General features: G+C 46.5%; 1 protein-coding gene across 23 annotated transcripts in view; it reads left to right on the top strand.

Annotated features, from left to right (window-relative positions):
- Positions 1-15,000, top strand: part of LOC123991433 (eyes absent homolog 1) — a 150,429-nt gene that overhangs the window by 77,058 nt on the left and 58,371 nt on the right. For all 23 annotated transcript variants that reach the window (XM_046293044.1, XM_046293038.1, XM_046293032.1 and 20 more), the window contains one exon: positions 3,635-3,718. In XM_046293044.1, the coding sequence (XP_046149000.1) occupies positions 3,635-3,718 (84 nt within the window). The remainder of the gene's footprint in view (positions 1-3,634; positions 3,719-15,000) is intronic.

Genomic DNA, 15,000 nt, shown 5'->3' with positions numbered 1-15,000 from the left:
AAACACATTAAAAAAAAAAAAAAAAAAAAAAAAATGCCATTTAGCAGACGCTTTTATCCAAAGCGACTTACAGTCATGTGTGCATACATTCTACGTATGGGTGGTCCCGGGGATCGAACCCACTACCCTGGCGTTACAAGCGCCATGCTCTACCAACTGAGCTACAGAAGGACCACATGGCTAACTACCTATGGGGAACGTGTTAATTATTAGGTCATAAACATATGGCTAACTACCTATGGGGAACGTGTTAATTATTAGGTCATAAACACATGGCTAACTACCTATGGGGAACGTGTTAATTATTAGGTCATAAACACATGGCTAACTACCTATGGGGAACGTGTTAATTATTAGGTCATAAACATATGGCTAACTACCTATGGGGAACGTGTTAATTATTAGGTCATAAACACATGGCTAACTACCTATGGGGAACGTGTTAATTATTAGGTCATAAACACATGGCTAACTACCTATGGGGAACGTGTTAATTATTAGGTCATAAACATATGGCTAACTACGTATGGGGAACGTGTTAATTATTAGGTCATAAACAAATGGCTAACTACGTATGGGGAACGTGTTAATTATTAGGTCATAAACACATGGCTAACTACGTATGGGGAACGTGTTAATTATTAGGTCATAAACACATGGCTAACTACGTATGGGGAACGTGTTAATTATTAGGTCATAAACATATGGCTAACTACGTATGGGGAACGTGTTAATTATTAGGTCATAAACACATGGCTAACTACGTATGGAGAACGTGTTAATTATTAGGTCATAAACATATGGCTAACTACCTATGGGGAACGTGTTAATTATTAGGTCATAAACACATGGCTAACTACCTATGGGGAACGTGTTAATTATTAGGTCATAAACATATGGCTAACTACGTTGGGGAACGTTTAATTATTAGGTCATAAACACATGGCTAACTACGTATGGGGAACGTGTTAATTATTAGGTCATAAAAACATGGCTAACTACGTATGGAGAACGTGTTAATTATTAGGTCATAAACATATGGCTAACTACCTATGGGGAACGTGTTAATTATTAGGTCATAAACACATGGCTAACTACCTATGGGGAACGTGTTAATTATTAGGTCATAAACATATGGCTAACTACACGTATGGGGAACGTGTTAATTATTAGGTCATAAACATATGGCTAACTACGTATGGGGAACGTGTTAATTTAATTATTAGGTCATAAACATATGGCTAACTACGTATGGGGAACGTGTTAATTATTAGGTCATAAACATATGGCTAACTACGTATGGGGAACGTGTTAATTATTAGGTCATAAACACTAACTACGGGGGAACGTGTTAATTATTAGGTCATAAACATATGGCTAACTACCTATGGGGAACGTGTTAATTATTAGGTCATAAACATATGGCTAACTACCTATGGGGAACGTGTTAATTATTAGGTCATAAACATATGGCTAACTACCTATGGGGAACGTGTTAATTATTAGGTCATAAACATATGGCTAACTACCTATGGGGAACGTGTTAATTATTAGGTCATAAACATATGGCTAACTACCTATGGGGAACGTGTTAATTATTAGGTCATAAACATATGGCTAACTACGTATGGGGAACGTGTTAATTATTAGGTCATAAACATATGGCTAACTACGTATGGAGAACGTGTTAATTATTAGGTCATAAACATATGGCTAACTACCTATGGGGAACGTGTTAATTATTAGGTCATAAACATATGGCTAACTACCTATGGGGAACGTGTTAATTATTAGGTCATAAACATATGGCTAACTACGTATGGGGAACGTGTTAATTATTAGGTCATAAACATATGGCTAACTACCTATGGGGAACGTGTTAATTATTAGGTCATAAACATATGGCTAACTACCTATGGGGAACGTGTTAATTATTAGGTCATAAACATATGGCTAACTACGTATGGGGAACGTGTTAATTATTAGGTCATAAACATATGGCTAACTACGTATGGGGAACGTGTTAATTATTAGGTCATAAACATATGGCTAACTACGTATGGGGAACGTGTTAATTATTAGGTCATAAACATATGGCTAACTACGTATGGGGAACGTGTTAATTATTAGGTCATAAACATATGGCTAACTACCTATGGGGAACATGTTAATTATTAGGTCATAAACATATGGCTAACTACGTATGGGGAACGTGTTAATTATTAGGTCATAAACATATGGCTAACTACGTATGGAGAACGTGTTAATTATTAGGTCATAAACATATGGCTAACTACCTATGGGGAACGTGTTAATTATTAGGTCATAAACATATGGCTAACTACCTATGGGGAACGTGTTAATTATTAGGTCATAAACATATGGCTAACTACCTATGGGGAACGTGTTAATTATTAGGTCATAAACATATGGCTAACTACCTATGGGGAACGTGTTAATTATTAGGTCATAAACATATGGCTAACTACCTATGGGGAACGTGTTAATTATTAGGTCATAAACATATGGCTAACTACGTATGGGGAACGTGTTAATTATTAGGTCATAAACATATGGCTAACTACGTATGGGGAACGTGTTAATTATTAGGTCATAAACATATGGCTAACTACCTATGGGGAACGTGTTAATTATTAGGTCATAAACATATGGCTAACTACGTATGGGGAACGTGTTAATTATTAGGTCATAAACATATGGCTAACTACCTATGGGGAACGTGTTAATTATTAGGTCATAAACATGTGGGCAGCTAACTGTGTATATGAATGCCATATAGATACCAGCCAATCCATATTTCAAAGTAACGTGTTAATGATTCATCATTGTTAATTCATTATTATTGATAAGAGATACATTTCAGAGAGGTTAAGCCTCATTATGATGCTGACATCACAGCATGTTAACAAACCCAGTTAATTAGTTAGTCACTATTGATTGGGCTAATGTAAAGGGCAGGGGATTGAGGGATGGATGGATGGAGGGAGAGATGGAGGGATGGAGGGAGGGAGGGAGGGAGGGAGGGAGGAGGGAGGGATGGATGGATGGATGGATGGATGGAGGGAGGGAGGGAGGAGGGAGGGAGGGAGGGAGGGATGGACAGAGGGAGGGATGGGATGGATGGATGGAGAGATTGGGAGATGGATGGAGGGAGGGAGGGAGGGAGGGAGGGAGGGAGGGAGGGAGGGAGGGAGGGAGGGAGGGAGGGAGGGAGGGAGGGAGGGAGGGAGGGAGGGATGGGATGGATGGATGGATGGATGGATGGAGGGAGGGAGGGAGGGATTGGGGAGGGAGGAGGGAGGGATGGACAGAGGGAGGGATGGGATGGATGGATGGATGGATGGATGGAGGGAGGGAGGGAGGGAGGGATGTGGTCGTGACCAACAACTGTAGGTAAATGGATCTAGATCCCTGTGGTGCACCAATCCTCTCTCTCTCTCTCTCTCTCTCTCTCTCTCTCTCTCTCTCTCTCTCTCTCTCTCTCTCTCTCTCTCTCTCTCTCTCTCTCTCCTCTCTTTCCCTCTCTATTGACGGGCCAGATCACATTGCAGAATACAGAGTGCAACCATTGATTTTGCTTTACCCTTTTGGCCCCCCCCCCTCGTCTCTCCAGAGAGTGTTCATCTGGGACCTGGATGAGACCATCATCGTTTTCCATTCCTTGCTGACAGGGTCTTACGCTAACAGATACGGCCGGGTGAGTGACGCCACACTCTCGCATCTAGCAGTATCAAACACACACACACGTGCGCGCGTGTGTTTTGAACTGAGCACGTTCGTAGACAGAGATATGGAGCGGAACTCCATGTCCAGATAATAGTTTTATTTTCTTTAATTGGCCTGGTGGGGCCTGGTGGGGCCTGGTGGGGCCTGGTGGGGCCTGGTGGGGTCTGGTGGGGCCCGATGGGGCCTGGTGGGGCCTGGTGGGGCCTGGTGGGGCCCGATGGGGCCTGGTGGGGCCTGGTGGGGCCTGGTGGGGCCTGGTGGGGCCCGATGGGGCCTGGTGGGGCCTGGTGGGGCCTGGTGGGGCCCGATGGGGCCTGGTGGGGCCTGGTGGGGCCTGGTGGGGCCCGATGGGGCCTGGTGGGTCCTGGTGGGGCCTGGTGGGGCCCGATGGGGCCCGATGGGGCCTGGTGGGGCCTGGTGGGGCCTGGTGGGGCCCGATGGGGCCTGGTGGGTCCTGGTGGGGCCTGGTGGGGCCCGATGGGGCCTGGTGGGGCCCGATGGGGCCTGGTGGGCCTGGTGGGGCCCGATGGGGCCTGGTGGGGCCTGGTGGGGCCCGATGGGGTCTGGTGGGGCCTGGTGGGGCCCGATGGGGCCTGGTGGGGCCTGGTGGGGCACAATGTGGCCTGGTGGGGCCCGATGGGGCCTGGTGGAGTATTTGTCCTGCAGCTGTCGGACCTACAGTGGAGGAAAAAAGTATTTAGTCAACCACCAATTGTGCAAGTTCTCCCACTTAAAAAGATGATTATTTTCCACCATAATTTGCAAATAAATTCATTAAAAATGTGATTTTCTGGATGTTTTATTCTCATTTTGTCTGTCATAGTTGAAATGTACCTATGATGAAAATTATAGGCCTCTCTCATCTTTTTAAGTGGGAGGACTTGCAAAATTGGTGGCTGACTAAATACTTTTTTTGACCCACTTTATCCTGCAACAGGGGTCCAAATGGAACACTAGTCCTAGTCCCTACACCAGAACACTAGTCCCTACACAAGAACACTAGTCCCTACACCAGAACACCAGTCCCTACACCAGAACACCAGTCCCTACACCAGAACACCAGTCCCTACACCAGAACACCAGTCCCTACACCAGAACACCAGAACACTAGTCCCTACACCAGAACACCAGAACACTAGTCCCTACACCAGAACACCAGAACACTAGTTCCTACACCAGAACACTAGTCCCTACACCAGAACACTAGTCCCTACACCAGAACACTAGTCCCTACACCAGAACACTAGTCCCTACACCAGAACACTAGTCCCTACACCAGAACACCAGTCCCTACACCAGAACACCAGTCCCTACACCAGAACACTAGTCCCTACACCAGAACACCAGAACACTAGTCCCTACACAAGAACACTAGTCCCTACACAAGAAAACTAGTCCCTACACCAGAACACTAGTTCCTACACCAGAACACTAGTCCCTACACCAGAACACTAGTCCCTACACCAGAACACTAGTCCCTACACCAGAACACTAATCCCTACACCAGAACACTAGTCCCTACACAAGAACACTAGTCCCTACACCAGAACACTAGTTCCTACACCAGAACACTAGTCCCTACACAAGAACACTAGTCCCTACACAAGAACACTAGTCCCTACACCAGAACACTAGTCCCTACACCAGAACACTAGTCCCTACACCAGAACACTAGTCCCTACACAAGAACACTAGTCCCTACACCAGAACACTAGTCCCTACACAAGAACACTAGTCCCTACACCAGAACACTAGAACACTAGTCCCTACACCAGAACACTAGTCCCTACACCAGAACACTAGTCCCTACACCAGAACACTAGTCCCTACACCAGAACACTAGTCCCTACACCAGAACACTAGTCCCTACACCAGAACAATAGTCTCTACACCAGAACACTAGTCCCTACACAAGAACACTAGTCCCTACACCAGAACACTAGTCCCTACACAAGAACACTAGTCCCTACACCAGAACACTAGTCCCTACACCAGAACACTAGTCCCTACACCAGAACACTAGTCCCTACACCAGAACACTAGTCCCTACACCAGAACACTAGTCCCTACACAAGAACACTAGTTCCTACACCAGAACACTAGTCCCTACACCAGAACACCAGAACACTAGTCCCTACACAAGAACACTAGTCCCTACACCAGAACACCAGAACACTAGTCCCTACACAAGAACACTAGTCCCTACACCAGAACACTAGTCCCTACACCAGAACACTAGTCCCTACACCAGAACACTAGTCCCTACACAAGAACACTAGTCCCTACACCAGAAAACTAGTCCCTACACAAGAACACTAGTCCCTACACCAGAACAATAGTCTCTACACCAGAACACTAGTCCCTACACAAGAACACTAGTCCCTACACCAGAAAACTAGTCCCTACACAAGAACACTAGTCCCTACACCAGAACACTAGTCCCTACACCAGAACACTAGTCCCTACACCAGAACACTAGTTCCTACACCAGAACACTAGTCCCTACACAAGAACACTAGTCCCTACACCAGAACACTAGTCCCTACACCAGAACACCAGAACACTAGTCCCTACACCAGAACACCAGAACACTAGTCCCTACACAAGAACACTAGTCCCTACACCAGAACACTAGTCCCTACACCAGAACACTAGTCCCTACACCAGAACACTAGTCCCAACACCAGAACACCAGTCCCTACACCAGAACACTAGTCCCTACACCAGAACACTAGTCCCTACACCAGAACACTAGTCCCTACTCCCAACACCAGAACACTAGTCCCTACACCAGAACACTAGTCCCTACACCAGAACACTAGTCCCCCTACACCAGAACACTAGTCCCTACACCAGAACACTAGTCCCTACACCAGAACACTAGTCCCTACACCAGAACACTAGTTCCCTACACCAGAACACTAGTCCCTACACAAGAACACTAGTCCCTACACCAGAACACTAGTCCCTACACCAGAACACCAGAACACTAGTCCCTACACCAGAACACCAGAACACTAGTCCCTACACAAGAACACTAGTCCCTACACCAGAACACTAGTCCCTAGTCCCTACACCAGAACACTAGTCCCAACACCAGAACACCAGTCCCTACACCAGAACACTAGTCCCTACACCAGAACACTAGTCCCTACACCAGAACACTAGTCCCTACTCCCAACACCAGAACACCAGTCCCTACACCAGAACACTAGTTCCTACACCAGAACACTAGTCCCTACACCAGAACACTAGTCCCTACACCAGAACACTAGTCCCTACACCAGAACACTAGTCCCTACACCAGAACACTAGTCCCTACACCAGAACACCAGTCCCTACACCAGAACACCAGTCCCTACACCAGAACACTAGTCCCTACACCAGAACACCAGAACACTAGTCCCTACACAAGAACACTAGTCCCTACACAAGAAAACTAGTCCCTACACCAGAACACTAGTTCCTACACCAGAACACTAGTCCCTACACCAGAACACTAGTCCCTACACAAGAACACTAGTCCCTACACCAGAACACTAGTCCCTACACCAGAACACTAATCCCTACACCAGAACACTAGTCCCTACACAAGAACACTAGTCCCTACACCAGAACACTAGTTCCTACACCAGAACACTAGTCCCTACACAAGAACACTAGTCCCTACACAAGAACACTAGTCCCTACACCAGAACACTAGTCCCTACACCAGAACACTAGTCCCTACACCAGAACACTAGTCCCTACACAAGAACACTAGTCCCTACACCAGAACACTAGTCCCTACACAAGAACACTAGTCCCTACACCAGAACACTAGAACACTAGTCCCTACACCAGAACACTAGTCCCTACACCAGAACACTAGTCCCTACACCAGAACACTAGTCCCTACACCAGAACACTAGTCCCTACACCAGAACAATAGTCTCTACACCAGAACACTAGTCCCTACACAAGAACACTAGTCCCTACACCAGAACACTAGTCCCTACACAAGAACACTAGTCCCTACAGAACACTAGTCCAGAACACTCCCTACACCAGAACACTAGTCCCTACACCAGAACACTAGTCCCTACACCAGAACACTAGTCCCTACACCAGAACACTAGTCCCTACACAGAACACTAGTCCCTACACCAGAACACTAGTCCCTACACCAGAACACCAGAACACTAGTCCCTACACAAGAACACTAGTCCCTACACCAGAACACCAGAACACTAGTCCCTACACAAGAACACTAGTCCCTACACCAGAACACTAGTCCCTACACCAGAACACTAGTCCCTACACCAGAACACTAGTCCCTACACAAGAACACTAGTCCCTACACCAGAAAACTAGTCCCTACACAAGAACACTAGTCCCTACACCAGAACAATAGTCTCTACACCAGAACACTAGTCCCTACACAAGAACACTAGTCCCTACACCAGAAAACTAGTCCCTACACAAGAACACTAGTCCCTACACCAGAACACTAGTCCCTACACCAGAACACTAGTCCCTACACCAGAACACTAGTTCCTACACCAGAACACTAGTCCCTACACAAGAACACTAGTCCCTACACCAGAACACTAGTCCCTACACCAGAACACCAGAACACTAGTCCCTACACCAGAACACCAGAACACTAGTCCCTACACAAGAACACTAGTCCCTACACCAGAACACTAGTCCCTACACCAGAACACTAGTCCCTACACCAGAACACTAGTCCCAACACCAGAACACCAGTCCCTACACCAGAACACTAGTCCCTACACCAGAACACTAGTCCCTACACCAGAACACTAGTCCCTACTCCCTACACCAGAACACTAGTCCCTACACCAGAACACTAGTCCCTACACCAGAACACTAGTCCCTACTCCCTACACCAGAACACTAGTCCCTACACCAGAACACTAGTCCCTACACCAGAACACTAGTCCCTACACCAGAACACTAGTTCCTACACCAGAACACTAGTCCCTACACAAGAACACTAGTCCCTACACCAGAACACTAGTCCCTACACCAGAACACCAGAACACTAGTCCCTACACCAGAACACCAGAACACTAGTCCCTACACAAGAACACTAGTCCCTACACCAGAACACTAGTCCCTACACCAGAACACTAGTCCCTACACCAGAACACTAGTCCCAACACCAGAACACCAGTCCCTACACCAGAACACTAGTCCCTACACCAGAACACTAGTCCCTACACCAGAACACTAGTCCCTACTCCCTACACCAGAACACTAGTCCCTACACCAGAACACTAGTCCCTACTCCCTACACCAGAACACTAGTCCCTACACCAGAACACTAGTCCCTACACCCCCCCCCCCTCCTTGGGAAGCCCTATCCGACCCTATATAGTGCGCTATGAAAGGAATAGATTGCCACTGGGGATGCGGCCTCTGTCTAGTGCAGAACCTTGACAGGGTAGGAGTAAGACCGAGAAAATCTAGGTAGTGCTAGGTGAAGGTTGCAGGTTATAACTAGGGGCCCAGGACAGGACAGGTTATAACCAGGGGCCCAGGACAGAACAGGTTATAACCAGGGGCCCAGGACAGAACAGGTTGTAACTAAGGAAGCAGGACAGAACAGTTTATAACTAAGGGCCCAGGACAGAACTTGTTGTAACTAGGGGCCCAGGACAGAACAGGTTGTAACTAGGGGCCCAGGACAGAACTGGTTGTAACTAGGGGCCCAGGACAGAACAGGTTGTAACTAGGGGCCCAGGACAGGACAGGTTGTAACCAGGGGCCCAGGACAGGACAGGTTATAACCAGGGGCCCAGGACAGAACAGGTTGTAACTAGGGGCCCAGGACAGGACAGGTTGTAACCAGGGGCCCAGGACAGGACAGGTTATAACCAGGGGCCTAGGACAGAACAGGTTGTAACTAGGGGCCCAGGACAGGACAGGTTGTAACCAGGGGCCCAGGACAGGACAGGTTATAACCAGGGGCCCAGGACAGGACAGGTTGTAACCAGGGGCCCAGGACAGGACAGGTTATAACCAGGGGCCCAGGACAGAACAGGTTATAACCAGGGGCCCAGGACAGAACAGGTTATAACTAGGGGCCCAGGACAGAACAGGTTGTAACTAGGGGCCCAGGACAGGACAGGTTGTAAGCAGGGGCCCAGGACAGGACAGGTTATAACCAGGGGCCCAGGACAGGACAGGTTGTAACCAGGGGCCCAGGACAGGACAGGTTATAACTAGGGGCCCAGGACAGAACAGGTTATAACTAGGGGCCCAGGACAGAACAGGTTGTAACTAAGGAACCAGGACAGAACAGTTTATAACTAGGGGCCCAGGACAGAACAGGTTGTAACTAAGGAACCAGGACAGAACAGTTTATAACTAGGGGCCCAGGACAGAACAGGTTGTAACTAAGGAACCAGGACAGAACAGGTTATAACTAGGGGCCCAGGACAGAACAGGTTATAACTAAGGAACCAGGACAGAACAGTTTATAACTAGGGGCCCAGGACAGAACAGTTTATAACTAGGGGCCCAGGACAGAACAGTTTGTAACTAGGGGCCCAGGACAGAACAGTTTATAACTAGGGGCCCAGGACAGAACAGCTATACTGTGGACTCATCATCAGTATACATGTCTCCTTCAGAAAGACACATTGTTGTTGAATTAATGAATTGCATCCAGCTGTTTTCATGGATCCGTTTCCCGGGAGAAACCAGGCCATGGCTACCCGATGTAATTAGCTGTAGCTTGATAGGAAAGTCTGTCTGGAGAGAGGACGGGACTAGAGTTTCTTATTCGTAGCCCTCTCCTGCAGTCAAATGAACTGGTGGCCTCATGGGTACAATTGTATTCATATTTTTTCATAATTATTCAACATGATCAAAAATTAAAAAGCCAAAAATCCGGTGTTTCTATGTAAAATAGTTTTGTTATATTTCAGTCTTCCGTAATATATATATATATGTAATGTGTAATATTGGGATGAAAACTCAAAATGTAATAGTTGTAAACTCTATATCTGACACGGTACAGGTGTCTTCTTTATTTTAAGACCCATAACCAGGTGTGTGAGGTGGATACTTTAGTTTCAAAGTAGATGTTAGTTTAAGATTACCCAGAATCCCTCTGTGTGACCCTGATTTATCCCACTGCAGTGAAAAAGGTCTACAAGTCTAAGACTTTAATTGTCAAAGAGAATCTAACAGTAAAATCACATGATCAATTTAATAAGATGTTTTTATTAGTAGTATACATTGTATACAAATATCAAATATCAAATTAAATGTTGTTTTAGATATGACTGTATGTTGTATTTAGAGAGTTTTTTAAAGAGTTCACAAGTGGGCCTGGGTTTGGTTGACATAGGCAGTGTCAGTGTAAAATGTGTTCTTAATAAATTGGCGTCTCTAAATGCTTTTTAAAAACAAACCATTTGGGAAATATGTCAATATCCAAAGTGCTTTATATAACTCTCCATACGAACATGAACTACACTACTGTATACAGTATATACCCATTTTAATTATAAATATCTTAGTAATCATCTTAGTTCAAATGTTTAAAAAAATATGTAAAATTTTTTAGAAAATGCTTAAATCCGTCCACCTAAATATCTCCACGTCTATTTGTTTGTATAAAATTCTACCCAGGTTCTTGGTTTGTATTATGTCTAAGAATTCCCAGCAATTATCTTTCGTTGGGGTTTTGTTTTTGGTTCGGTTGGAGTTTTTCTTCCTCTGCTTTTGAAAGTCAGAAGATTGACATATTGGTTCTCATGGGTCAGAGACTCTCTGGGACTTTGTTCTGCTATGAGGGCGGATATATCCCAAATGGCACCCTATGCCCTATCTAGTGCACTACTTTTGACCAGAGCCTATAGGACTTTGGCACCCTATGCCCTATCTAGTGCACTACTTTTGACCAGAGCTCTGGTATAGGATGCCATTTGGAACGTAGATGGGGTGTTTGAAGGGGGCACTGTTTTGTTTTGGGGGTGAAAGACGGCTGCCCCGTGACCTAAGATGTTTATTTACTTTATCCTTAGCCGTGCATGCTGGGTAAAGAGAGAGCGGCTTAGGGAGCCGAGGGAACACGCATACACACACGCACACACACTCTGGGTCGCTGTGGTGCCTCTCTGAAACAGGAAACAATGCTGACTCCGTAAGGACCTTCCACTCTTAGAGTCAATCTAGGACCTGACACACACAAAAGTCTCTCTCTCTATCTCTCTCTCTGTCTCTCTCTCTCTCTCTCTCTCTCTCTCTCTCTCTCTCTCTCTGTCTCTCTCTCTGTCTCTCTCTCTCTGTCTCTCTCTCTGTCTCTCTCTCTGTCTCTCTGTCTCTCTCTCTCTGTCTCTCTCTCTCTCTCTCTTTCTCTCTCTCTGTCTCTCTCTCGCCATCTTTCTCTGTCTGTTGCTCTCTATCTCTCTCTCTTTCTCTCTCTGTCTCTGTCTCTGTCTCTCTCTCTCTCTCTCTCTCTCTCTCTCTCTCTCTCTCTTTGTATTTTTCTCTCTCTCTCTTTCTCTCTCTCTTTCTCTCTCTCTCTGTTTCTCTCTGTTTCTCTCTGTTTTGTTATTAATATAATCAAATCTCACAGAGGGAAATAAAATAAAGTAATTATACATGTATAGACTAAATTACCACATCATAGATTATAGATCTGTAAAAACTACATGTGAACTAGCTAACAACATAAGGCAAGACAGATCCATTCTCCAACCCACCCAGTACACTGTCTTCATCTGAGTGGTATAGACAAATCATTTCCCCTCTTTCCCCTAGCTGTTGAGCAGGGCCTATAAATAGAGATGTACGCACACACACACACACACACACGCACGCACGCACGCACGCACGCACGCACGCACGCACGCACGCACGCACGCACGCACGCACGCACGCACGCACGCACGCACGCACGCACGCACGCACGCACGCACACACACACACACACACACACACACACACACACACACACACACACACACACACACACACACACACACACACACACACACACACACTGTTGTGCCTATCAGTTCTCCTAATTGGCATCAAGGCAGCTCTGGCCCATGAAACTGATGTCTGAGGCCATCTGTGGATGGGGTACAGCTTTAAGGGGATAGGCTGTGGGGTCGAGGGGGGGTTAGGTGGGGGGGGGGACTTGGCGCCCCTGTTGATAGTTCTGACGACTAGGGACAGGTGGTGTAATGGGGCTATGGCTGTAGCAGTGACAACAGTGGGTCTCTAGCCTCCTGGCCTGTCTTAACTCGCTGACTGACTGTTTAGCTTTAATTGGAGAGGATTCACCGGCCCGGACGGAGAGAGAGAAGCACTTTACTTTAGACTAAATCACTTCAACTACTCCAGAGGTGGAAGAGAAAGGGGACGAGGGGAGGGGAAACAGACTAATTATTTTTTGATGAATTCTGACTGAAAGATTGATTCAAACTGGGGGTTTGGAAAGAATAAGAAAAAAAGAAGATAGCCACCCAAAGAGTGGAGAACATTACGTTCTTCTTGTGTTTCAGGGAAGACACTACCGTTGTGTGGCGTTGTGATGCATTGTGGGGTGTGACAGGTAATCAGTGCAAAGCTCAGGTGTGTCTTTAGGTGGTTTAACTCTTTAATCCCTCCCTCTGGTCCTCACACACACACACACACACACACACACACACACACACACACACACACACACACACACACACACACACACACACACACACACACACACACACACACACACACACACACAGCGCCGACTGAGATGGCCGCCTCGCTTCGCGTTCCCAGGAAACTATGCAGTTTTTTGTTTTTTTACGTGTTATTTCTTACATTAGTACCCCAGGTCATCTTAGGTTTCATTACATACAGTCGAGAAGAACTACTGAATATAAGATCAGCGTCAACTCACCATCAGTACGACCAAGAATATGTTTTCCGCGACGCGGATCCTGTGTTCTGCCTTACAAACAGGACAACGGAATGGATCGCATGCAGCGACCCAAGGAAACGACTCCGAAAAAGAGGGAAACGCGGCGGTGTTCTGGTCAGACTCCGAAAAAGGGCACATCGCGCACCACTTCCCAGTATTCTTCTTGCCAATGTCCAGTCTCTCGACAACAAGGTTGATGAAATCCGAGCAAGGGTGGCATTCCAGAGGGACATCAGAGACTGCAACGTTCTTTGCTTTACGGAGACATGGCTTACTGGGAAAACGCTATCCAGGGCGGTGCAGCCAACGGGTTTCTCCACGCATCGCGCCGACAGAAACAAACATCTCTCTGGTAAGAAGAGTGGCGGGGGCGTATGCCTCATGACTAACGGGACATGGTGTGATGAAGGAAACATACAGGAACTCAAATCCTTCTGTTCACCTGATTTAGAATTCCTCACAATCAAATGTAGACCGCATTATCTTCCAAGAGAATTCTCTTCGATTATAATCACAGCCGTATATATCCCCCCCAAGCAGACACATCGATGGCTCTGAACGAACTTTATTTAACTCTTTGCAAACTGGAAAACATTTATCCGGAGGCTGCATTCATTGTAGCTGGGGATTTTAACAAAGCCAATCTGAAAACAAGACTCCCTAAATTTTATCAGCATATCGATTGCGCAACCAGGGGTGGTAAAACCTTGGATCATTGTTACTCTAACTTCCGCGACGCATATAAGGCCCTGCCCCGCCCCCTTTCGGAAAAGCTGACCACGACTCCATTTTGCTGATCCCTGCCTACAGGCAGAAATTAAAACAAGAGGCTCCCACGCTGAGGTCTGTCCAACGCTGGTCAGACCAAGCTGACTCTACACTCCAAGACTGCTTCCATCACGTGGACTGGGACATGTTTCGTATTGCGTCAGATGGGAATATTGACGAATACGCTGATTCGGTGTGCGAGTTCATTAGAACGTGCGTCGAATATGTCGTTCCCATAGCAACGATAAAAACATTCCCTAACCAGAAACCGTGGATTGATGGCAGCATTCGCGTGAAACTGAAAGCGCGAACCACTGCTTTTAATCAGGGCAAGGTGTCTGGCAACATGACTGAATACAAACAGTGCAGCTATTCCCTCCGTAAGGCTATTAAACAAGCTAAGCGTCAGTACAGAGACAAAGTGGAATCTCAATTCAATGGCTCAGACATAAGAGGCATGTGGCAGGGTCTACAGTCAATCACGGACTACAAGATGAAATCCAGCCCAGTCACGGACCAGGATGTCTTGCTCCCAGGCAGACTAAATAACT

This window comes from Oncorhynchus gorbuscha, linkage group LG12, assembly GCF_021184085.1.
Source record: "Oncorhynchus gorbuscha isolate QuinsamMale2020 ecotype Even-year linkage group LG12, OgorEven_v1.0, whole genome shotgun sequence".
Classification (NCBI taxonomy): Eukaryota; Metazoa; Chordata; class Actinopteri; order Salmoniformes; family Salmonidae; genus Oncorhynchus; species Oncorhynchus gorbuscha.
The sequence above is the reverse complement of the archived record's forward strand: the minus strand, read 5'-3'. Positions and strand labels throughout refer to the sequence as shown.